This window comes from Centroberyx gerrardi, chromosome 10, assembly GCF_048128805.1.
Source record: "Centroberyx gerrardi isolate f3 chromosome 10, fCenGer3.hap1.cur.20231027, whole genome shotgun sequence".
Classification (NCBI taxonomy): domain Eukaryota; kingdom Metazoa; phylum Chordata; class Actinopteri; order Beryciformes; family Berycidae; genus Centroberyx; species Centroberyx gerrardi.
The window spans coordinates 26,814,209-26,838,845 of record NC_136006.1 but is presented as its reverse complement, the minus strand read 5'-3'; the positions used below and the strand labels follow the sequence as shown (position 1 = coordinate 26,838,845).

General features: G+C 44.7%; 2 protein-coding genes across 2 annotated transcripts in view; both read right to left on the bottom strand.

Annotated features, from left to right (window-relative positions):
- Positions 1-24,253, bottom strand: part of LOC139923102 (uncharacterized) — a 47,205-nt gene extending 22,952 nt beyond the window's left edge. Inside the window, exons 1-4 of the mRNA XM_078286027.1 lie at positions 24,040-24,253; positions 14,220-14,324; positions 11,464-11,538; positions 6,159-6,455 (exon numbers count right to left, since the gene is read on the bottom strand). Of these exons, the coding sequence (XP_078142153.1) occupies positions 6,159-6,455; positions 11,464-11,538; positions 14,220-14,324; positions 24,040-24,253 (691 nt within the window). The remainder of the gene's footprint in view (positions 1-6,158; positions 6,456-11,463; positions 11,539-14,219; positions 14,325-24,039) is intronic.
- On the bottom strand, positions 342-4,941 carry LOC144539870 (microtubule-associated protein 2-like). The gene is made up of 7 exons (XM_078286136.1): positions 3,673-4,941; positions 3,030-3,624; positions 1,806-2,372; positions 1,523-1,599; positions 1,354-1,474; positions 825-962; positions 342-361 (listed from the first exon to the last, which is right to left on the bottom strand). The coding sequence occupies exons 1-7, from the start codon at positions 4,939-4,941 to the stop codon at positions 342-344; spliced, it is 2,787 nt and encodes a 928-aa protein (XP_078142262.1).
- Positions 24,254-24,637: the final 384 nt, after the last annotated feature.

Genomic DNA, 24,637 nt, shown 5'->3' with positions numbered 1-24,637 from the left:
ATGACAAATTGAATGTTCCGTGGGAGCGGGCTGCTGCCCCGTTGGAGCAAGAGAAAGCTCTGTTCTGCAAAGATTTGGCAGGATATCACACAGAATGGGAGATTTTGTATTATGTAAGGCAACCCACCCCCTGCACAAATCTAATTGGGGCAATGCAGCAGTCTACTGAGCTTTCATCGTCAATGACACAGAATTCTGTCCGTCGGGGAGGAATGAAGTGCAAACCGCCTCTGTGACGGAGGAGCATTGGGGAGTCTTTGTACAATCAGGCCCATAGAACAAAACCGCAGACCACTAGTTGCCTGGCAACCACGGGTATAAACCGGAAAAAGCTTGAGTCGCTACAGAACTCTGTGGAAGACTAGGGTGGTCAGGGAGGTGTTTCATTACAGGTATTTCAGACCATTATCAGACAAGCTTTGAAGTGTTATGGACAATGACATGAGAGATTAGCAAAAACATGTTGCAGACAAATATTAATGTGACACAGCAGCATACAGTCGCCCAACAGTCCTCCCAGAACATACAAACAGGATGATGAACATGGTAGCAGCAAGGAAGGATGCATTCGAGTAAAAACAAAGTTAAGATCAGGCACATGTGCAAAAATAAAAAAGGCAAATGAAAAAATGTACGGCAGTTATTTTTTTATTCTGATCAAATATAAAGACACACACACAAAACATGGCAACCCATAAAACAAAATGGAAGCCGAAAAACCAAATGGAAGCCGACAGTGAAGGTGAGATGCGGCGGGTGCTGGCGTTCTGGTGGCCCCGCTGCAGACAGCACCCGTCGTGCGGCGGGACGAGGCAAAGTGTCACCTGTAGGTCTCCTCCGGGGGCAGGAGTGGTGCTGGGTGGGGCGGGTCTGGCGGACAGCGGGTTTCAGCACACTCCTCCTGGATGGAGAGCGAGTCTGAACCTCGGTTTTCTTGGTAAGCTCGGTCTTCTTTATCACGGCTACATTGTCAGAGGGAGAGAGGCCGTTAAGAACAGAGAGAGATACTGTACAACGATAGGCAAAGACAGACATGCCCGCGCCATAATAAAATATGAATGCTCCAGTATGAAAATTCCCCAGTTTCACTACACTTATTACAGCTGATGTCCAGATCAATGTCAGTGAGTTATTAAGACTAATGTCAGTTCAGCGCATGATAGCAGTTGCATAAGTAAGCAATAAAACATGAGGCCGTGTTTTACAGTGATTTACACTGACAAGATGAGGCAGAGTACCTAAAACCCTTGAATGTGTCTCAGCCAATCAGAACTGAGGACTATGTAGAATAATTCATAATCAATATATATCGTTTAAAAATCAAAGAGAAAACAAAAATAAAAACACGAGAACCTTTTTTCTTCTTGACATCCTCTCTGGGGATGTACACAGGTTCTTTGCGGACAGGTTTGCGCTCTGGTGTGGAGATGCGTCCCTTTGGCCGGCCTCCTTTAGCCTTGGGTTTGACCGGCTTCTCCTGTTTCTCCGGCTTGGTCTGCTGCTGCAGCTGCTTGTCCTGGACCGCAGCAGGCTTCTTGAGTGGGCTGGCCACCTTGGGCAGAGGCTCAATCTGCTCTGTAGCCATGCTCTTATCATCATCTACAGCAAAGCAAAACAGGAGATGAAAAACGTGGTCCAATGGAAATGTATTATACACCAATAGACACCAATCACTTCTGACCCCCGAGTGTTTGCGACTGATTGCAGAGATAGAAGAGGGGAAGGAAGGAAGGATGGAAGAAAGGAAGAAGGAAGGAAGGAGGGAAAGGAACGAACCAATGAACAAACAAGCTAAGAGATCTCACCTTGAGTGTCGATCCAGGAGCTGTCCAGGATGGAGTCGTCCATGGTGGTTTCATCCCTGTCATAGCTCTCTGTCTGTCCCTCTGTTTCTGTGGTCTGGGCCTCCTTCTCGGGGGAGGCAGGGGTCTCCGGAGCCTCGGGGACATCGGACACCTCCTCCAAACTGGCAGCCTCCATCTCTGCTTCCTGGGCCATCTCCACGGACTCCTCCTCTTCCTCCTCTTCCTGGGCAGCGGCGTGGAGGGCCTCGGTCTCGGGCGGAGCGGAGAAGCGCACGCTGTGTCCCGGCTCCTCGCCTTCGTCGATGGTCTGGACCACAGTGATAAAATCGTCTTCGACCGTCACCACGGATTCTATGGCAGCGCGAGTCTCGGGGATCTCCTTGGTTGCCGCTGCCCCGGCTCCTGCCTCTGCTCCGTCTACCGCCTCCCTATCGCCCTCATCTTCTTCTTCAGCATTTAGTGAATCCTTCTCCACCTTCACAGGTTTTTCAGGTTCTTTCTCAGCAGGCTTCGTCGCTGCTATTTCTTCCGGTTGCCTGGCAGTCTCCATAGTTTTGTCTTTGTCTTCTGTAGGACCGCCTTGTGCAGCGGGGGTAACTTCAGGCTCTGGGCTGGTGACTGGGACCTTATTTTCCATCTCTTCCACTTCGGCCTTGGCTTTCTCTTCCTCCTCCCTCGCTTTCTTCTCTTTCTCCTCCTTCTCCATCTTTTCTTTCTCTTCCTTCTCTCTCTTTTCTTTCTCTTCCCTCTCCTTCTTCTCTTTCTCCTCCCTTTCTTTCCTCTCTCTCTCCTCCGCCTCTATCTTTTCCCTCTCCTCTCTCTCCTTCTTCTCTTTCTCCTCCTTCTCTTTCATCTCCCTCTCTATCTTCTCTTTCTCTTCCTTCTCCCTCGCCTCTCTCTCCTCTTTCTCTTTTTGCTCTTTCTCCAATTTCTCTTTCTGCTCTTTCTCTTCCTTCTCTTTCTCTTCCCTCATTATCTTCTCTGCCTCCATTTTCTCTCTCTCCTCTTTCTCTTTCTTCTCCCTCTCTTCTCTCTCTTTCATTTCCCTCTCTTCCTTCTCTTTCTCTTCCCTGATTTTCCTCACTGCCTCCTCTTTCTCTTTCTCTTCCCTCATTTTCCTCTCTGCCTCTTCCTTGTCTTTCTCTTCCCTCATTTTCCTCTCTGCTTCTTGCTTCTCTTTCTCCTCCCTCATTTTTCTTTCCTCCTTCTCTTTCTCCTCTTTACTTATTCCAAACATTGGTGAGGCTGTTCTTTTCGGAGAGCCATACGCCTCCATCTGTTTAAGCTTGGCTGGTGAGAGCACTGGGGAGAGCAGCTTGTCATCATCGATGTTGCTCTCCACAGACGAGGCAGGTGAAGTTTTGACAGGCCTGGCGATGCGGTCCTTTGCCACGCCGGTCAGCTGGTACACATCTTCGGCATCCACCTCCTCATAGGCCTCCTGGTGGACCAGCTTGACCTTCTCCCTAAGCTCCCGCAGTTCTCTCTCCTCCTCCACACTGAGGGGCCTGTCCTCCATCTCCAACTTACGGATCTTCCTCTCGTAGTCCGCAATCTCAGTTTCCGATGCTGAGCCGTCACCGCTGAGTTGTCGTTCAGTCTCGCTCACTGACCTCCCGCCCTCCTCTAGAGTGACAGTGACAGTCGGTGTCACAAAGGACTCGCCTGGCTGACTAGGCGGTGTCTCATCAGGCTCACTCACAGACTTACTCAGCTTGTCATCTGCAACTGTTTTGCCCTTTTCTTCTGCAGAATCTGTTCTCTCTACCTGTGTCTGGTCTCTCTCTTTGGTGACATCGGCAGCCTCTGATGCCTGGCTCTCCACAGATGTGTCTCTGACTGCTAATTTCCTGGCCTGCTCTGCCACTTTCTCCTCCAGGACAGAGGGGGTGAAGACCTGTGCAGAGGAGTCTATGGGGCTGAGGACATCTGCAGGGGATGGCATGGGCCCTGAATATTCACTGAACACACAATAGCCCATTTCTTCCAGCTGGCTTTCACTCTTAATGGCTGCAGGACTCTGTTCCCCCGAAACAAGGTTAGCCATTGGGTCACTGAAGGTAGGAACATCGCTGGGAACCGACTTCCTCCGGATGATCTCTGGGTCAGTGTTCTCCGATGCCAGTCTGGAGCGGGTCCCGGCAAGGTCCAGCATCTCAGGCAGGTCTGGTGCCATCACTGTGCCATTTTTATAGGTGTACTTAAAGGGTTGGGGGGATTCAGGAGACTCTGGCTGAGGGCTGGTTTTGCTAGCTGACTCAGTAGTCTGTGGAGGAGATGAGGAATCTGAGGTGATGGAGGCTGCAGTCTCCAGGATCAGGGGAGGGAAGGGTGGAGGCTTATCCATGGAGGGGGTAGTGACTGGGAGGTAGTCTGCTGACTCATCTAGACTTCCACTTGTGTAGGACATGATATCTGTGGCCAGTGGGGAGAAGTTCCTAGGCCTGCCTTGGCCACTTGGATCCATTGTTCCAATGGTGATGTTGAGTGAGTAACTTCTCTGGTCTAGGGCCAATTTACCTGGGGAAAGCCTGCATTCATTACTCCTGTCGGGAACTGTGAACACCCTGGGGTCTTCTGCTGGACTTTTTTTAGTTTCTAACTTGTCCGGGGCTTGGGCCAGTGTGCTGTAGCTGATTTCCTGAGGCATGGGATCAGCTGTACTTTTCTCTTCACCAGCTCTGCTTAGTTCATAATAACCTTCAGCCCTATACTGTGGAGCCTCATCAACCTCCAAAGCTGATGTTTCGAAATATGCCGACATGCCAGATTTGTCTCCTGCCTCTTTTGTTGAGTCTCCTCCTTGGACTTTGACTCCCATTGAAGAGAAATCAGATGGAGCACTGATGCTGCTGAACTCTACAACTTCCACTGAAGGCTGCTTTTCAGACACTGTGATGGGCTCACCATATGTAGGCTGAAGGGTGAGTGACTTGGTAGATTCTTTGGCTTGGTTCTGAACATTCGGAGGAACAAAGGAGGGCATATCCATGGTGGGGCTCTCCGGTACGACTCGTTCGCCAGCAAAGAACCCCTGGATCTGGGGCTCGAACAACTCTTCTGGGGGTTTCTCCGATCCGATGCTGTCTGGGCTCATGGAACCACTTCTCTCGCTGCCTTGCTTGTCTGAGTCCATCTTCAAAGCTGAAAGCACACCTTTAAGTTGGCTGTTTGAATCACCACAGAAAAGTGTCATGCTGCAGGTGAGATAATATTTAGCCAGGGACGAGGAAAGCCGATATCACAGATACAGGCAAAGCTCTCCTCAGAAACTTACAGCACAATGACACGGCCATCACTGAAGAAGAACGGCGAGATCATGGGGTCCACCAACTCACAGATGGATGGGAATATGGCATGGAATGTGACGGAACCGGCATGAAGCAACTGTGACGCTGATTTATGGGAACCAAGCAATGATAGATGGGATGGCTATCCATGTGACTCTTTAAAACATCAAATAGAAAAGAAAAAGAATAGCATTTCTGTCATTCTTTCACAATACAGTGAAGAAGTATGTTGTATTTTACCCAATTAAAATCTATTCTTGTTCACATTTTTTGGTTAACATCAAATGAATTGTGGCTGTTACTAAATGCAGAATTGCAACACTAGTGAAAATGGCTTCCATATGTCATAACATTATTTAACGAATATTAACACAAATACAGAACATTAAGTGTTGAATGACATGGAAATGCCATACGCACATTGTCATGTGCAAAATATGAATAAAAAAACAGATGAATTGGCATTTTGCGGAGAAAATAATACATTTGAAGAGGCATGGTTCTAACATTACAGCAATACTACAATGAACATGACACAGCCAAGACAAAATCTCACAGAAAATTCCATACATTAAATAACCACGATTAATACGTGTGCATGTGCATAAGTAATGATTTATGGTTATATAATTTGAATGTCTTGCACTGGCATTCCGGCACTAAGCAATGTGTAAACATGATGAGACACCTGTGAGCTTGTAGCCGGTGAGAAAAAGCATTGTTATGTTCAGCAACACTTCACTTCATCACACAAATACAAAACGGCCGGCCCCAAAACCGCAGCAAGAAACTGAAAACGCAAGCGCAAAAGGAACGTACAAAGAAAACCAGGGAAAGTTAAAAGAATGTGACTCTTTTCACCAACAAGCCTGTGTTGCCTTGCAGCCTCAGCCGAGCGCAGGGAGGATTATTTGCCATTCCACCTTAATTATAATGCCTTATGTGTTATATGCTTAAGGGTTCCTTTAACACGTGTCTGGTGTTCTTATACAGTAGACAATGCAGTTACATGCAGGCAGGGAGAGCAGAGGGCAGGACACACCTTTTTCAGGGCTCTCCTCACCCTCTACTTCCTCCTCCTCCTCCTCCTCCTCCTCCTCTCTCTCCTTAGGACTTTCTGTGCCAGCACTAGCTGCCTGGGCCTGCTCCAGGGCCGGAGCCTGGGCCTCGCCTATGGCCTCTGCCTGTTCTAAGGGCTCAGCTGGGGGGCTGTCCAGCTCGGGCTCTTCCCCGCTCCACTGCTGCTCGTCAAGAGCTGCCTCGGACTCTGCTGCCTCTGCACTCTCCTCCTCCTCCTCCTCCTCTTCCACCTCCATCTCCTCCTCGTAGTCGGCTGTAAGAGCCTCGACGGTCTCTTCTTCTCAAAAACAGGGGTGAGAGGTGGACACATCAAGACTACGGGCAACACAGACTTGTGTTATGTGGGAACACAATTTATGGTGGGACACTTTCAGCTCTGGGAAAAATGGCTTAAATGTTTGCTGTTGACAGATATAAATACATCACAAATGTACGCTGTGTGTGACTGGTCTTTCATACTGTTCTTATGTTTTGTTTGCTGGTTTTTGATTGCTTGTCTTGATTTACAGTATATGTGAAGAATATTTTCATATCATATTGGTTCTAGTCATGCATGATAATGTTTTTTTTTATTTCACAGCAACTACACTGTTTCTTATGGATATTTATTATTAAGAATCAGTTTAAAAAAAAAAAACCCATTTATAACCATTCCCACTTCTCTCTTTCTCATACACACCATGCCCACACAACTCAGATCAACCTCAGATCATTACCATTCAGTAACTTTTTTCACAAAGACAAAATGTCCACATTTTAATCATAAAGGAACATTCAGGGTGACTGAGATTGAGGAAAATCTAAACATTGACGAAGCACCAACACTTTTTGTCCTAACGTGGTGCTACTGTAGAAACACTTCTGTTTGGAGCACCTCTGAAATCCTTAACCCTTTGGAAAAAGCAGCTGTGCAGAGCTGCAGTGCAGTACAGCAAAGAGCAGTATGCTGCTGATCCTTGACATAGCGGGGTTTGGATTGTATCTTTATAATAACGCATGTGGGCGGGCAACTCTGCTCTTCAGCTGCCATGCCTGTTGGTAAGTGTAAAAAGGGCTGAAATCCTGTAGCTACATATGGCATAACAGGTAAAGGATGTCAAAAAATACTTCCAGAAATGACGATATCTATTTCCCTAGCTATTTAGTTACTGCAACAATTTGTCCAGCAACGATAGATTTGTAGAAAATGTAGAAATTGAATGAGAGCAATTGTCACTGAGGGGTTAACTTGACGTAATATTTACTTCCTACTTCCAATTTTGGCAACGTACATAACATTTTTAGACATTATATTTGCACAAATACATTCTAAATGTCAATGATATGACTCATGTCAGTCTAGGTTAGAGATGCTGTTGTGGGAAGGTAGCTAGGTAGTGGAATGGTTGAAGTGTGTCAATGACTCTGCTTTGTGAACGAGGAGTGGGCTGAATGAAGTTGTAGCCTGCTGCTGGAGCTGCCCAGGCAAATGGTTTCTACTCTGATCAGGTGCTGGGAGTGGGACACAACATAATAAGCTATAGTGTACTACTGTAAGTGGAAATACAGTAAAGTCCAAGGTTCCCTCTACATACTTGGGCCGTCAATCTTAAAGGAAAGACAGTGTGTTTAGTATTTAGAGCATTTATGTGTGGATGGTTGTGAATGGCAGGTGTGTTTGTTCAAGTGTGCGTGTGGAGCTGAAAGTCTTCCTTGGTTCCACAGTGAGTATGTAAGAGTAGTTTAGGACGGATGTTGAGGGGTCGTGATGGTGGGGTTTTAATAAGGGGTGGACCAGTCTTGGGGTGTGATGGCACCAAAACACAACGCTGGGAGATGATAGGCACAGAGGAACATGTGCATGGAAGTCATCATTCATGCACAGCAATCATCTCTGTGATATTCGTGAAAGCCATTTGGACCTCAAGCCCAGTCCCCAAAATCAACCCTGTACAGCATTTTGTATTATCAATGTCTATATGCATCCCAGTACAGAACTTGCAGAACTAGTGTGTTATATGTACAGAGTGAGTCAAAATGAAACGTTGTCCTACTTTGGAGATATTACTGCTATGTGTTGGACTTAATAGGGTGGCAACCACAGGCAGCAAATGGCTTTGGTTGAGATAAAGGAAAAAAAGAAATATGACTGTCAAACAAACATGAAAGTGCTCAGATCCTGAGTGAACACCACAAGGACACACGAACACACAAGGACGGACGAAGAGACGGACGGACGGACGGACGGACGAAAGGGAGGGAGGGAGGAGGTCAAATCACAGAAAAAGGGGTGGGGCTAAAAACGGAAGGGAGAGAGAGAGAGAGAGAGAGGAGAGGGAAGGGAGGGAGAAAATGGCATAGAGGAACCATGCGCGGTTCACCTTCGATCTGTCTAAAGGCCACGGCCTGCCCCGCGGGGCGAGAGCCCGAGTGCGTCCACTCTGGGCTGAACAAGGGGTGCTCATAGTACTCCTCGTCGGAGTGGTAGGGGTCGTCCTCGGGCACGGAAACTGAGATGGAGGGGGCGAGGAACTTGCACCTCTCCCGAGAATTTTGGAAGCGGCGGAGAGGGCCCGCCTCCTCCTCATCCCCTACATCTACAAACAAGACAGACACAAGGAGAAGAACTGCAGGGAAATCTGGGCACACAGACCGAAAGATAGATAGACAGCGGAGAAGAAGAAGAGGAAGATGGCGAAGAACCCTGCAAAAAGTGTCCCTCTTAACAAGCTCAAAAGAAGATTTGAATCTAGTATTGAGTCTTAAAATCTCAATACTCACTTACTTTTTCTTAAAGCAAGTGAAAAAAATTCAATGGGAAGAGATAATTTTACTTTTTTCCAATGCAAATCAACTCATGTTTCAGGTATTTTCTTGAATCAAGCAACATTGTCTTAAAACTAGGGGACCGATCCTTATTCCTTATTTCAAAAAAATTCCCAAAACAGGTGAGACGGCATTGGAAGCAAGTGGAATTATCTCCCCCTATTGGCAGACTGTTTCCCTTGTTTTAAGAAAAATAGTATTTTAAGATTGAATATGAAACTAAGTGAATTCATTTGTTAAGATGGACTTTTTTGCAGTGAAGAAGAGAGAGCTGGAGGAGAGAAATTAACAAATAAAAGACAAAGAAAAGAAAAAAAGAGAGAAAGAGCGAGAAAGAGTGACGAGGAGAGGGGAAACGTAAGAAAGAGACAAAGGTTGATTGAGAGCGAGAGATACAGAACAGGCAACAAGACTGACATGGAGACAGTGACAAGCAACTGAAAGGTGACCAAGCTTGGAGGGGCCAGCCATACTCTGAGAGAAACAATATGGAAATCCATATTCAAAATGAAAAGATATGGAAATCCATTTTAAAACAGGAAACAAATACATTTTCAAAGATACTCCCATAACCCTTACTTCTTATATTAGGTATAAAATATTAATAAGAATAAGAATTTGGTACATGGCTGGCCCGCCTACAGACTCTTCTTTAACATTTCAGGCACTGCAGACTGAACAGACATATAGACACAGGCCAGGCATAGTTTAGATTGGAGTTTTAGATCTGCAAACATTTCATAGGCAGAGCTGCACTGGAGGCAAAAATAATCTCATCAGTTAGTTAACTAACTGGCAAACTTGAATAGCAAGAACTGTGGTCAAAATATAAATGGCAATGACTTTCTTTTTTATTCATTCATGACCTCGCATTCATGAAGATGGAAGGTCAGCAGCTAGCTAACTAGCTTACCTAGCTAGCTATAGGCTAGTATGGCTAGTTTGAATTTGGAATGTCAGCTAGGCTAACCAGCTAACCGAAATAGCTTAATATGGCTAGACTGCATTTTTTCAGTCAGGAATAAGACCACTAGGCTTCTTAATATTAGTGCTCTTGCTTTTTTCACTAGTCCACACTAATAAATTTGAAAACGTTGTTTTCGTGTCGAAGGTTTTCCGTCCACACTAGCGTTTTCAGTAGTATTTTCCAAAAGTCCCCTGTCCACACTGAACCACCAAAAACGCATCATTTTCTCCATGGGCTCGCGCAGGCCACCAGGGCTGGCTGCTTTACGCCATTTCCGTCAAGCACCAGCTTTCCACCACCGGCATTTTTAAAGGGTTGTTGTTTACAGAGCGATCGTTAAGAACGCAGTCCGTTAGCAATTTAAGAAAAAAAAAATGCAGAAAGTGAAAAAGTGGTCACGGTAGAATTGTTCTTCTCTCGAATTGTGCGAGTAAGTTTGGGGCGGCTCTCCAGCCACAACCACCATTCCTTGAGGCATTGAAACAGATAGAGCCTGGATGGATCACATGACAATCACGCATCTCGAAAAGCATTTCCGAAAATCCCCGTTTTCCCTGTCCACACTACAACACCAAACCAGCGTTTTCAAATTCATCCACTTGGGAGAGCGTTTTCGGAATGGATGGTGTGGATGGAAGGCCAAAACAAAGAAATAAAGATGCGTTTTCAAATTTATCCGGACTAGTGTAGACTAGGACTTGGTCTAACGTTACATAGCCAGAAAAACTGTGGTTCTTTGGCTCCGCCCACTGAGGTTTAACTCAACCAATGAGATTATTTCTGCCTCCACAGCAGCTCTGCCTCTGAGAAATGTTTGTATAGCTAAAACTCCAATCTGCAGGCATAGCCCAACACATACAGACAGACTGACAGTGGCCAATGACAGGAAAACGCAACACCACGATTAGACATTCAAAACCAAAGACATGAGATCAACCAAAACGACAAATTACTACACATGTGAAAATAACAAGAAGTTGGGGGGTTAACTAAACCGGCAGTCATATTAGTGTGTGGAAAAACAGCGAGGGGTGGAGGTTAGATAGGGGAACGGAAGGAGAGGATGATGGAAAGAGTGGGGCGCTGGTTGATATAAGGGGGTCATGCAGGTGAGCGCTGAAGACTTCTTTCTTTTAGAGATAAATGGTGATAACGATGAAGGTACGAATTTGTCTGTTCCAGGCAGACGATGAGGAGGAGGGAGCAAGATTTCAAAAGAAATGGATGTCTGAAAAATGGAAAACATGTTCCTGTTTTTTAGCAACTGTGATAAGTACAGGTTTCTTGAAGGGGCATCAATGCGCGGTTTGTCCCTTGGAGATGGGGCATATCCTGAGAGGGGGATTGAGGAGTATCCCCAAAAACCAACCCACCCCAGCACCCCGAGGTGTCGGCCGATCACAAAACTCCAGATACTACAGTCATGGGAAAGAAAGAAACCACACTCTCATAGAAACACGCACACTCTCAAATACACACATTTTCCGCCCTCTCTGTCTCTCGTGAGGGACCCTACCTTGTTCCAGCGGGCCGAAGTGTTCTGCAGCAGGCGAGGGAGGAGGGGAGGGAGGCAGGTTGGTGGTGTCTTCAACTGCAAAGAGAGAGAGAGAGAGACAGGGAGGAAGAGAGAGAGAGAGTACAGTAGACATTTATTACATACTGTATAGGGCTTTGAGCATCTGTTCTCATTCACTTGCATCAAATCTGCAGCTACACAGGTTAGGGACTGGACCTAACCACATCAAAATTTACACCTGACAGCATCAAACCAGCAAGCGGACAGTTCAGCCTCATCAACCAGATCATAAACCAGACCATCAGTGACTGAAATTGCAAATAACGATCATTTTAGCCATTTGTTTTTATTCAAGCATTATATATTCATACAGTTCCACACATTCACACTGGTAGCTGCCCAGTACAACCACAGTCTTCTACTGGTGGCTACTGAGCAGATCTATTAGAACAGTTGGGGGTTCAGTGTCTTGCTCAAGGGCTCCTCCACAGTAGTTGTTGAGGGAGAGGAGAGTGTTACTCATTCACTTCCCCCACCCACAGTCCAGGGATTCAAACCAACGACTTTCTGGTCACAAGCCTGCTTCTCTAATCTTTGGCTACTGCTGCAACCAATTTTAAATGTTGTATTAAACTGTTTGACGTAATCACATAATTACTTTTAGTGAGATCTACTCTTTTATGCCTACTTATGTGAACCATGTCAATGCTTGAGTATTTTTCCCACCATATTTTTAAGTCGAATTAGCACATTTCCACAATTGTAACATTTTATTTCTCACATCTCACGAACTATCTCACGATAGTTAAATATTCTGGGAAGGGTATGGATTAAATAAACGATCACATTTTACCAAGAAAATAAACTTAAAAACTGTTGATGACATAGCCGGCACAATTTTTGCCCTGGGACAATTTTGATGGGACAGCATCTAGCGTTCAAAATGTAACAAGAATTTGGAACCTTTGAAAGTAGCTTCATCGATGATTACGGTTTGTTCAATTTCTGTTTGTATGCATGATGTGTGCATGGCTGTATGCTTGCAGCACGGTGTGTGTGTGTGTGTAGGCATCTGGGCGCTGCCTTGGCTAATCCTTTGAGCTGCTCTGACAGACTCTGCGAACTGCCGGGATGTGAATACAATAATAGGGCGTTTTTCTGCTGACTAACTCCGCCGCTGGGGAGTCTGATCTGGAGGAAACCTTGATGAACTGTTGGTCTGATCAAAGCAACAAAATACGGTACAGCTTCATCTTATATAACACTGGATGTGTTGATGGTGATACAAGCGCAGCACAAAGCAGCCCACTCTGTTCCATTAACATTACAAGTACAGATGAGAAAAAATGAGCTGTTGGGGTGAATGACATGTTTCCTGAGTCTTGGTCAAATCCGCATGAATCAACTTAAATCACCAACTGAAAAGTTTCTTCCAAGGTAAGATAAAAAAAAAAACTGATGCATAGTCATACTTTGGCATGAACAAAATGAACATTTCAGGTTTGCTATTTAAGTTGTGAATCATCTTGAAATAATTCTCATTCTCATTTTACTGAGAAGTTATGTTTTTCAGAATGGAACCATCTGTGTTTTTGAAATACGAACCAACCTTTCAACTCCGTTTTGTGTTTTGCTAAAAATGATTTTGGCCTAAATTGTCAAACATGCCCCGCTTTCCCCAAAGGTCCATTCATGTACCAGTGAATGCATTTTGCTGTTGTTTTTGTGTGGGAAAATACCAGAAACCAAACCATGCATTTCAGTTTAACCAATCTCTCACACTCAAACAACCAGAAAACTACATGAAAAACAACAGGAATTACCCTTTAAAGGTCAAGTCCAGAGGCTACTGAAGATATGATTGATGATGGATTTTATCTTTGTGTGATCAACATTAATATCTATAGAGTTGAATAATGCGTAGTCTGCAATGTTTGACAATGTGCAAGGTTTGCGTATTTGTCTGGTATTCATTTTGCATGCATGTACAGCCACCTCTTCTACATGTGTTTATATGTTTGTGCCCGCCTGTGCATGTGTACTTTGGGGTGTTATGTGTGTCTGTGTGCACAACCGTGTGTGTCCGCTCAAGTGCACGTTTGGGTGTGCATGTGCCCGTGCATTTTGTGCGTTTGTGCACTCGCTTGTGCACATATTTACATAAGTCTGTCTGGAAAGAAGCTGTCATGGTGCATCAAGACCACTGCTGGCCACGGAAGGAGGCCAGGGGTCGACAGCTCAGACCAAACAAGACGGGCTAAACAGGGACAGCAGCACTGCACTCTGTATGATCGCTAATATTACAGTGTGCAACCAGAGATGAAGTAAAGCCACCTAAACTCATTTCACCCACCCTTTCTAGACAGACGTGAATCTTTATGAGGTAAATTGATAGTATACATCATGATAAGCAAGTTTCAAAATGATCTTATAAGGAAACAAACAAATTAATTGATGTTTGTTTGTATTGGTGTTTGTTTGCCTTATGATGATCACTGATAGAGGTCATAGTTTACCCACCTTTTAATTTACCACTATATTACTTGTCACAACAATAAGTGTAGTAATCCAGCCCTGGTGTTGGTCCCAGTTGCAGTGGCTGATGCAGTACTTATGCAGGATAGCAGGATGGAAGACTTCTACCATGGCTACCACTGTAGGATACTACTGGGTCCTCTGCAGAGTGTGAGTGTGTGTGTGTGTGTGTGTGTGTGTGTGTGTGTAGGTGTGTGTGTGTGTGTGTGTGTGTGTCCTACCTGATGGCAGCCTCTTGGCCGTGTCTGCGTGAGTCTCCTGTTCTCCCTTCAGCACTGCCACTGCCTCAGCCGTCACTTCCTGCACGATCCGCGCTGACACTTGCTCTGAACACACACACACACACACACACACACACACACACACAGGGTCAATCAGTCCTTGGTGAAATTCTGAAACAGTCAGTGGCAGTAGCCTAGAGCCTAGAGAAGTGGGCTTTTGACCGGAAGGTCAACAGTTTGAATCCCCAGACTTCCATCAATGTGTTCTTCAGCAAGGAACTGAACCCCCAACTGCTCCAGAGCTGCTCAGTGTCCAACAGCAGAAGACTGTGGTTGTACTGGCAGCTCCCAGGTGTGAATGTGTGTAACTGCATGAATGTGAAGCAGGCTGTTGCTGGAAAAGAGCACGGTGCTCAGTCAACTTTCACCGGATAAAGAAAGGTTGAACCAAGTATTTCTCAGTAAAACCATCTCATTTTTGCAGGCAGACCGTTCATTTTACTTTGTTCTGTTTTGACTGATGTCACTCAAAACCTGGGATGAAAGCCAGTGTGAAGGAGCTCAAATTGTTCCATCAACTGCAGGCATGCTGGTGAAGGCTGCAGGTGTCGCCATGGAAACTCAGCATCACTGAAGCCAGTGCAGACAGCAAATTTAAATTGGACCAGAGGCAAGAGAGCGACTACCTGAGTCAAGAATACAGTGGAAAAATGGGCAGAGAGGAGCTAATATCTAGTTTTGTGTCTTAAAACTTTACAGTTCTCAAGACAATAGAAAAAATCTTCTAATGGGGTGAAATTATTTCATATGTACAATCTTGAATCAAGTGTCACTGTCTTGATACTAGTGGATTTATCTGCCTTAGGCCATGATCACAACACTTTTTTGAATACATCTGTGTCTTTTTTCCCCCAGTTATTTTCATTGGCTTGGATGCATTATGCATTATGTCAATGTCAGACAGAGGAAGATGTCAGACAGAGAAGTCAGACAGTGAGTAACATTCACTTTAACTACATCCTCTGTCTCAAAACGGGCTCCTCATCCTCTTCTCAAGAGCAAGCAGAGCAATCGCCAACTTCCTCTTGTCCATTTTTATTGTCAATCTTTAACAACAGTGTTGAAGTGAATGTGGGTTTTCAGGACAACAGTAACTGTCAGCACCGAGACTCTGTGACTGTCAGCACTGTCTGATTCTCTGACATTGGCGGGAAGCTGGAGCCAGAGGGATAAAGCCCTGTAGGGAAAGGCTCTGGTCCCAGCTGCTTTCTTTCAAATGTTTGGAGTGACAAGGACTCCTGCACCCTGTGAGCAGAGGACATAGGTACCACAAAACATCTGTGTATGTATTGTGGGGTACTGTATGCGTTGTAAGTTAGAGGCAGGACTGTAATCAGTTTGTTGCCATATTAGGAGCTTCACTAAATCCATGAAATAGTTCCTGCAGTTACAAACCTGATTATATAAATAGACTACATTTCTGCGGACTAAGTGGAGAAATGACTGATGACTGACAAGATATTATCGGTCAATATATTAGAAATAATATATTAGAGATAAGAGGAAAAATAGAGGATAAATTGGTCCTGAATGCTCCCCTGATGTGACTTTTTATTACGATACGGCTTTCAAATACATTTCTGGCTATTTTTGCTTTTTTTTTTGCTTTCTACTACATTGATTAAAAACTGCAAGGTCAACTGTAGACTGACTTAAGCTAAGGTACTGTGAGTGCCACACCTTGCCATACCCAGCAGACAGCCAGTAATCCGAGTCTGAACTTTTGGTGAACCCCCTGAAACCTGACTAGAACTTGTGATGATTTATTTCTCCTGACAGATCTCTGCTTGGACCGAATGCGTCGAGGGGAAAAAAAGAATTGGTACAAGCCTTTTTTGAATTTTAAATTAATGTTTCTCTCTCTCTCTCCCTCTCCCTCTCCCTCTCTCTCCCTCTCTCTCTCTCTATCTACGGATCTATCTAATGACTTGGCATGTAGGGAGTTTGCAAAACGCTAGCCTACCCGGCCTTCATTTGCATGGCAACAATGTGGTTATGTGGGATTGGTTGGCAGGGTGCTGCTTTTGTTTTAGTGCTGCTGTTTCAGGACCGTTCTCTATCCGACATCACACTCACCCACACATGAACACAAGTGCACACCGGCGCACGCGCATACACCATCCACACAAACAAGTTGCCAGGCATAAATACATGCAAGCACACACACACGCACACACACACACATGCACGCACACCTTCCAGGAACACTCACCACAGCCCACTCACCCACTCAAATCAGCCATTTTCCCATTTTCTATTCAATAGCAAAGTGCAATAGAGGTGTATCAACTATTTACTGCTGCCAGGCAAAACCCATTCTTCCGATACAGAGAAATAGTGCTGAAAACTGGAAACATCAAAACACATTCAAAGGTTGAGACATCAAACAACTGATAAACACCCCCCTATAGCTTATACCTGGGGAAAAAATAAGCCTACTGATTCGTATGAATGGCTGCATTTTCAACAGTGTGACAATACCCGGTACATGGCCACACATCTTACATCAAGGCTTGTACCTGTGAAGATCTTTTCAAAATGGGAGTACAATACATGCTGGTGACATGTGAACCTAAGAGGAAACACTGGTCTCATATTGGAAATCTTATTCTAATATAGTCTATTTTAAAGAGAAGTTTCATGCATAAGCCCCTGCAGCAAAATAATTCCTATCGACACGAACCCTCTCCCTCTTTTGAACAAAGTTTGAATGAAAACAACACAAGAGAAAAAAACAGTCCAGGATGTGTGTGGGTGTTGTTCTAATCCGATGTTATAAAATAATAGCATTACATCACCGCTTTGGACGCTCTATTAGTCATCTTTATTTGTATGGAGCATCTATTTAGACCCTAGCAGCCCAGTCCGATCCTTCAACCTCCAGCTTGAGCCTTGTTCCCCAGCCTTAGGACCAGCTTTCAACCCGAGCCCCGACACTCTCCTTCAGCCTCAGTCTCTACCTCGTCCCCCCTGGCCCTAGTGCCCCTGTTTCGGCTCCTCTATCCCAGCCACTAGCCCACTGTTCCAGCCGCTGTCTCCCCTGTTTCAGACAGCCTCGGTTTTTGCCCACCCTCAGAGCGCAGACCCTCCTCATAGCCATGTCTGGCTGGCAAACGTGCCCTGAATCCAATTAGCTTTCTGTCTCAGACACACACACCCACACACACGCAAACATGTACCCACACGTGCACTCTCCCAGACACACCCATTTGAGGCACATACAATAGCAACATCAGGGGCAATGGGTTCAATGAGACATCACAGTTTCTCAGTCGTACAAATAAATGCGCAGACACACACGTACACGCAACAATGGCGAGGTAAAAAATGACCTCGTCACATCCACACTGCTGGTTGACACTGATGAAAACTAGCTGGGTCCGGTTGTCTCAGCATTTCTCTGACAGAATGATGTCAAGCTGCGCAAATGGTTGAAAAAGTCACGGCTCTGACAGCCTGTCTTTCATTAGCTTTGACAGGAGAATAAATCACGCACACTAATAGGCCCTTTGGTATATAGAAAGACAGCATCTTAGCCTATCACAACTCAAAAACTAATAGCACCCATCCACAGAGACATAGACAGGCTACACACTGACACATGCACAAATGCACACATGCACACGCACACACACACACGCAGGCTTGTATTACCTGTATGCTGGGCAGACTGGTGAAGCTGAGAATGCTTCTCTCTCTGAGCTGAGACTAAGACTGGAAGCCCTGAGTCAAGGCACCACACAGCCAGACTGCCACACACACACACACACACACACACACACACACACGCAGCAGGACTGAGAGGGCACAGGGAGAACGAGAGCGCTGTTTGGTTTGATACCAGCCGGCACCAAAAATGTGTGAAGCGAGTGGTTGCCATAGCAACAGACCGGCGGGCCAGGACGGTCGCCGGCGACTTCGGTCCCGGTCTAATTCAGATGCCGGCAACATGCCTTGGTTGTTTTTCTCTCTCTGTAGCCTCCAGAAAAATAGGCAATGATGGCTCTGACATTGACTAACATTATAGCCAATATTTTGCTGTGACAAGATGTAAACCAGAATGAATCCAACCAAACCAAGCCTTTTGAGATTTTGAAGCCAACTGATGATATTAAAATGTGAGAATACTGATTTGTCATGACAGACCTTGGGGGAAATTGTGCATTATAAGACAGATAGTTCCAGTACTCAGTCCTGATTGGCTGAGTCACATTCAAAGCTGTTGTGAAATACCCAATAAACACATACCTGTGACCGCATATACTTAATTTCAACATTAATAACATAATAAAATTATAATCTATAACACATACCTGTGACTGTATAATAGTTCAATCAATATTAATGATAGTGTGTGTATATGTACAGTATATATTATCATTAATATTGCCCAATTTCCACAATCTAACCTAATATAATAATACACACCTTTGACTGCATATCAGTTAATGTAAACATTACTGCTCTTACCGAAAATCACCAATCACGCTGTTACGGATGTGTTGCTTAGCAACCACTTCGTTTAGCTACTCTTCCAGAACTATGTACTGCTTGAACATTTCTTGAACATTTGCATTCTTTTTTATTACAATGGTGCATTACCACTATCGTGCCTTTTAGCTGTTCTAAATTTACTGTAGACCACGGAATCGAGTGGCTTATTACTTAACTGTGCTAACAGTACAGTACATAAAGTCCATGGCTATTTGATTCATGAGAATACAGCAAAGCAAGACAACAGGTCCACCACATCCCAAACAGGCAAAAGGTTATCTTGTCTTTTCCTATCAAAATAAAAGGTCAAATCAAATGTGAACATATGTTTCATGACCTTTCTGAGTTATTGAACCTAATACACCGTTAGGAACGTCTGGAAAGACAGAGAAGGGAACGACATGCGACAAAGGTCTTGAGCCTATGAGTCAGTACATGCCACAACTAATCCAGAAAGATGAAAGTGGAGTGAGTAAATGTTTATCTCGCTGTAGTAAGTGCAATGCTTTTAGCTCGTGGGTGGATCTTTCCATCTTAAAGTTGCACTAGGCAGGTTTACTCATTGGCGGCTCCGAATGGCAGCGAGAGGTAACTGTTTGAAAACTATGAACTCCAATACCCAGAAATCATGTAGCATGATGTCAGCAAACTGCACTCAGCACACTCATGTTTACCAACCCAGCCAGTCTGTGATGCTTTATACCAAAGGAAACCAAAGAGACGAGAGAGGAAAAGATCTAATGTTGGTGAGTCCAGCTTTCTCTGGACGGAACGCTGCTCTCTTTGGGTAGAGAACTTCATTTGGGCAAATAGGGCCAATCTTCAGGGTCTCAATTAGTGGGAATGGGACACTTTTCTCTGTTGCAGCCCCACTTAGGCTGTTAAGATGGGTGGATTTTTACATAAAAACTTTGTGCAGCTTCAAGCAGCTGGTACAAGCTCCTTGACACCATGCCCAGTCCGCTCAAGGACATGGACATCAGTCAATGCAATCTGCCTGATACAAGACAAAGGCTTCATCTGCTTAAGCTTCGCCCCTCCCTCGAATCAACCGATCGACCGTCTCTTACTTTCGCTTTCTCACTCTATTAACCCGCTCTCTCGCTTTTCTCCCCCCCCCCTCCCTCCCCCCTTGACCTCTCCGTGCACGGCTGGCTGGCTTTTTCAACTTTGTTTCAAAGGAATGTCAAGGAGGCAATTTCCTGCTTGGGTAGCTCTTGTTGTGTCTGAAGGGCTTCTCACAGTGAGGAGAGGCTCAGCGAGTGCCAACATCAGCCGTCCTGTCGCCCCCCACCTGCCCCGCTGCGGCCTGCCCTGCCCCGTCCTGCCCCGCTCTGCAGCGACACTGATGCATGCTGACAAGACGCTGTGCACACACACACACACACACACAACCCTGGCTACAGCACGGCTGAGGGGGCATGTGATTTTTATGCGGGTGAAAAGAGAGCAATATATTTAGACTAGGGATGGGACAATATATCGAAATTCAATATATCGCAATACAAAAATGTGACAATGAATTGTGACATTAGCTCCATGTTATTCTGCTGTAGTAATCACAAATGAGACGGCTTGACCATCACAATTTCACAAGCTCTCCATCCAAATTATATTATTGTCACTTTGTAATGACATTTTTAAATTGTTGTTTAATCTTTCTAGCAAGCCAATGCCATCGCTAGAAAGATTTGTGGCTCAGAAATAAACATGATTCTGCACAGTCAGACTTTGTTGTCATTGAACTTTTATTTATCACATTGTATCGTGGTTGTATTGAATCGTGAACCGCATATCGCGTATTGAATCGTATCGTGAGAGCATATCGTCCCATCCCTAATTTAGATTATTATTATGATTACTGTCAATAAAATCAGGTGGAGAAGGGGGTTTGTCATGTTAACTCTGATCCGATCTCTGATCTATGTATTGCAGTCACTTCCCATAAGAATAGACAGTGATGACTGTTATGCAGGTAGCTAACGCTGGCAAATTTCTCAGTAGTAAACAGACTCAAACATGACATTATTTTCACAAGCATGGATCACGATTACAGATGTATGTTCACATGCTGCAAAGCATGCAGAGGACTAACCGCTGCCCACAACTGGGTCACTTTTTCAGAACTAGGACACACATGGTACAGGCGTGGCTACCGTTCAGGGTTGTGTGTGAATTGTATCTGCATCTTGCATGGCATCAGTATGCGTGGCAGCAATTATGAGCAAGAATGGGGGGGGGAGAAGAAGGTATATAAAACTGCTGAAGCACATGTTTTATCTGAGAGTGAGATTCTGAACACGCACACACAAACACACACACATACTCATGCTCACACAAATAGATAAAAACCCAGTTCTAAGTGTTGGGCTGAGGCCCTTGGTTTCGCCCCCCCCCCCAAGAGGAAAAGTGCTGTTATCTTGTTGGCTTTGAAGCTGGGAGGAATCTGTTTATTTCTCTCATGTCTTTGATACGTGCTGATAATGAGCCAGAGGAACACACAAGGCCTTGGCGGCTGTTAATTATATAAAAGCACTGGCCAACAGGTAGCTGCCCACTTAAAACGCTGACAGAGAGCAGTGCATTACAAGCAAGCAGTGCATGTGTGTTTACAGTATAGGAGTAATATTGTATTTGTGGAGCACTTTTTAAAAACTTTTGAAAGTGCTTTAACGATCAATTAACAATAAATATACTCATGAAATTAATTACAAGTAAAAACAACAAGGCACCTGAGGATAAATGGATAAGAATAGAGGGTAAAAACAACATAATGACAGCAAGTCTATAGTTTTAAGAAGTGATTTAAAAGATTGTACTGACTGTCATGCTGTTATGTTACTGTTATATGTCAAACCAGCACCTGCATGATGAGGAGAAAAAGCACTTGACATTTACACATAATGGCGGCCTGAACTTATGACCCACACATTACGCTTAATGCGTCACTTATTCGCCCCGTCATTGTTGCAGTAGGTCAACAAGGAAAATTACACGACCTAATGGACAGGTAGATGTACAGGGATTTGTCAGGATATACACCATATTATTTGTGTAAGATTTGGAGGTTTGGAGGCAGGTAGGTATTGAGTCTTAACATTCTATTTTTCATGAAACAAGTGGAAAAAATCTGCCGATGGGTTGAGATAGTTCCTTTGTTTCCAATGCAAATCAATGTGTTTCAAGAACTGTCTTGAATCCAGCGTCATTTTCTGGACCACAGTGGGGTGATCTGCCTTATTCTGCCTTTTTCTCAATATATTAGCACTTGTTTCTAGAAAATTCTCAAAACATGTATCAGATGTCTGACCAGAGAATCATTCCAGTGTGGTGTGGAGGAGGATTTTTCTCCACAGCTTCAGTCTGTAAAACCTGCAGTGAAACCTGCCTCACTCTGCCTTAAGGAGCTGCTGACACACCTAAAAGAATTTAATTATTATGGCTTTCAATGGAGAGTTTTAGTGTCCCATGACGATCTAAATGCTGTTTCAGAGGCTTCTCCACCCTGACAAGAATACAATTCTGGGGAAACACTGATACTTGTCATTTTTTGGAATTGTTGGTGGCATGAAAATGGTAATGGCTATGGGCAGCTACAATCCAAAAATATAAGTATGAGCCTTCAAAACCCCATATCACTGGAACCCTCAGTGGGTGGAGATGGGAGGTTAATGTGGCTCTTGTCACAGGACGCTAAATGGCCCCTTGTCTTTACTTAAAACCCAGCAAGTCGCCGAGTCGCACAGTGTCAGCAGCCAAAAAACAGAAACCGAAAGGCGCAGAGATTGCAGTTGCCGTTGGAAACAAAAGCCCCGGCAAAGTAAATTGTAGGGGAGCCGTTGCCATGGTTACATGGTGAGTACATTATTGTTCCTGACTCTCGGGGGGGAAGGAGAGAACAGCAAGAGAGAGAGATTTTAGCCATTAATTATACCGCGGTTAATAACGGTGTGTGACTCTAGCAAGGGCTCAGAGAGCTGCCAACCCACGCGCAAAGAGAGACAGGACACCAACGCTGTCTCTCTCTCTCTCTCTCTCTCTCTCTCTCTCTCTCTCACACACACACACACACGCACACACATTCTCTAAACGAGCAATTTATCCCTCTGACACTGAACCTCACATTGAAATTTCTCTGTTCAATTTTCTTTTCAGCAATCATAGTGAACTGATAATGTCCCATGTACTATGGTGTGGTAATTATACCATGTAATTACTGAATAAACTCATACAAGTCTCTTCATAGCATGTCAACTAGGTGACTATTACTTTTTTGTCCTTATTTCATCTTTTACTTTAGTCAACCTTAATCTAACTAGCTCTGCTGAAATCACAACTAGACATGCAGCTCATTAAATCAACTCAACATGGAGGACAATATAGGTGGTATTGAAAGCTGATGTTGTAGCCATGGTTGTACAGTATTAGTTTTGGTTACTATTACTGTAAAATAGTGTGCTGATGGGGGCATCCTCAGGGATAACAGTAAATGTCAGCATAGTACTGTAACCATGACATTTACTGGTTTTTAGCCAGGTTGATGCAGAACAGTGAAGGACAGTAAACTGATGCCAAACAATGAGGTACAATCATTGAATGTGATGAGTACCATCTCCTTTTACATAAATGTTATGCTTTCCTTCCTTTTTGTGTCTTTCTTGCATAATGATGGACACTATTGCATTAATCTTGCCTAGTACAATATGTGCTGGTAAACAGGATTATATATATATATATATATATATATATATATATATATATATATATGTATATCTAAACTTAAATTAATTAAATCCAGAATGACAAGGGGAATTCTCACTGTAATTTTAAAATGGACACTACAACTGATTTTTTTTTGCTCACTGTTAAGTAGAATAGAAGTAATCATTTAAGAGGAAATGACCATTGCATGTTCTATTTTGAGATTTTTTTTTTGTTTGGTGGCATGATTTGATAATGACCATTTCATTTTAAAATGCAGCAATGACTAAAATTCAAACAAGGAACATATCCAAAGTGATGCAAGGATAAACCTTTTGCATGATGTATTACCTCCCTTGACATGGTTAGTCTTATTTTGTATGCTATATGTGATTATGCACCCAAAATTAGGAGTATTGAATTTTGCAAGAGCTTTGCACTTCGAAATCCGTCTCATGACTGCACATTCAAATCTGATTTGCACATGTTAATGCCAGGTGGAAGGGGCCGGGTGTCTGACCACTAGACTGCCAGCCTGATGCGTGAAACAATAAGTCAGTCTTACCTGCAGTTACAGCGTGCGCCCCAGTCAGGTCCCCATTGAAGCCGTTCTCCCTGGCGGAGGAGTAGGGGGCCGCGGCCACGTGGGCCCCCCCAGGCTGGCAGGTCCTGTAGGCGGACGAGGAGTAGCCGTTGGCCCCGTGGCTGCCCGCGGGGTCCTGCCCTCCTGACGGGTCCCACTGGGGGGCGCCGTCTTCTGGCTGCCGACTGTCTGCCATGCTGGAGCTAGCTAGCGGCAGGGGGAGGGCAGGCGAGGGAGGGGGGTCTCTCTCTCTTCTCTAGCTGAGAGAGAGAGAGAGGCAGAGAGAGAGAGAGGGATGGGCAGGAGGAGCAGGGAGGAGAGAAGAAGGAGGGAGGTATGGTCACAATTCAGCATGTCAGTGTTATTAACTGCAATGTTCGCAATGTCTCATAATGGAGGATCAACACTGGAGAGCAGGGGAGGCTCTGGGATACGCTGCATCAGTCACATTCACAAATCTCTTTTTGTCACTCATAATCCCTGCTGCAGCTTCTTTGAGCTTCACCATCAATTCCCAATTCTGTGTGTGTGTGTGTGTGTGTGTGTGTGCATAAGAGAGAGAGAGAGAGAGAGAGAGACA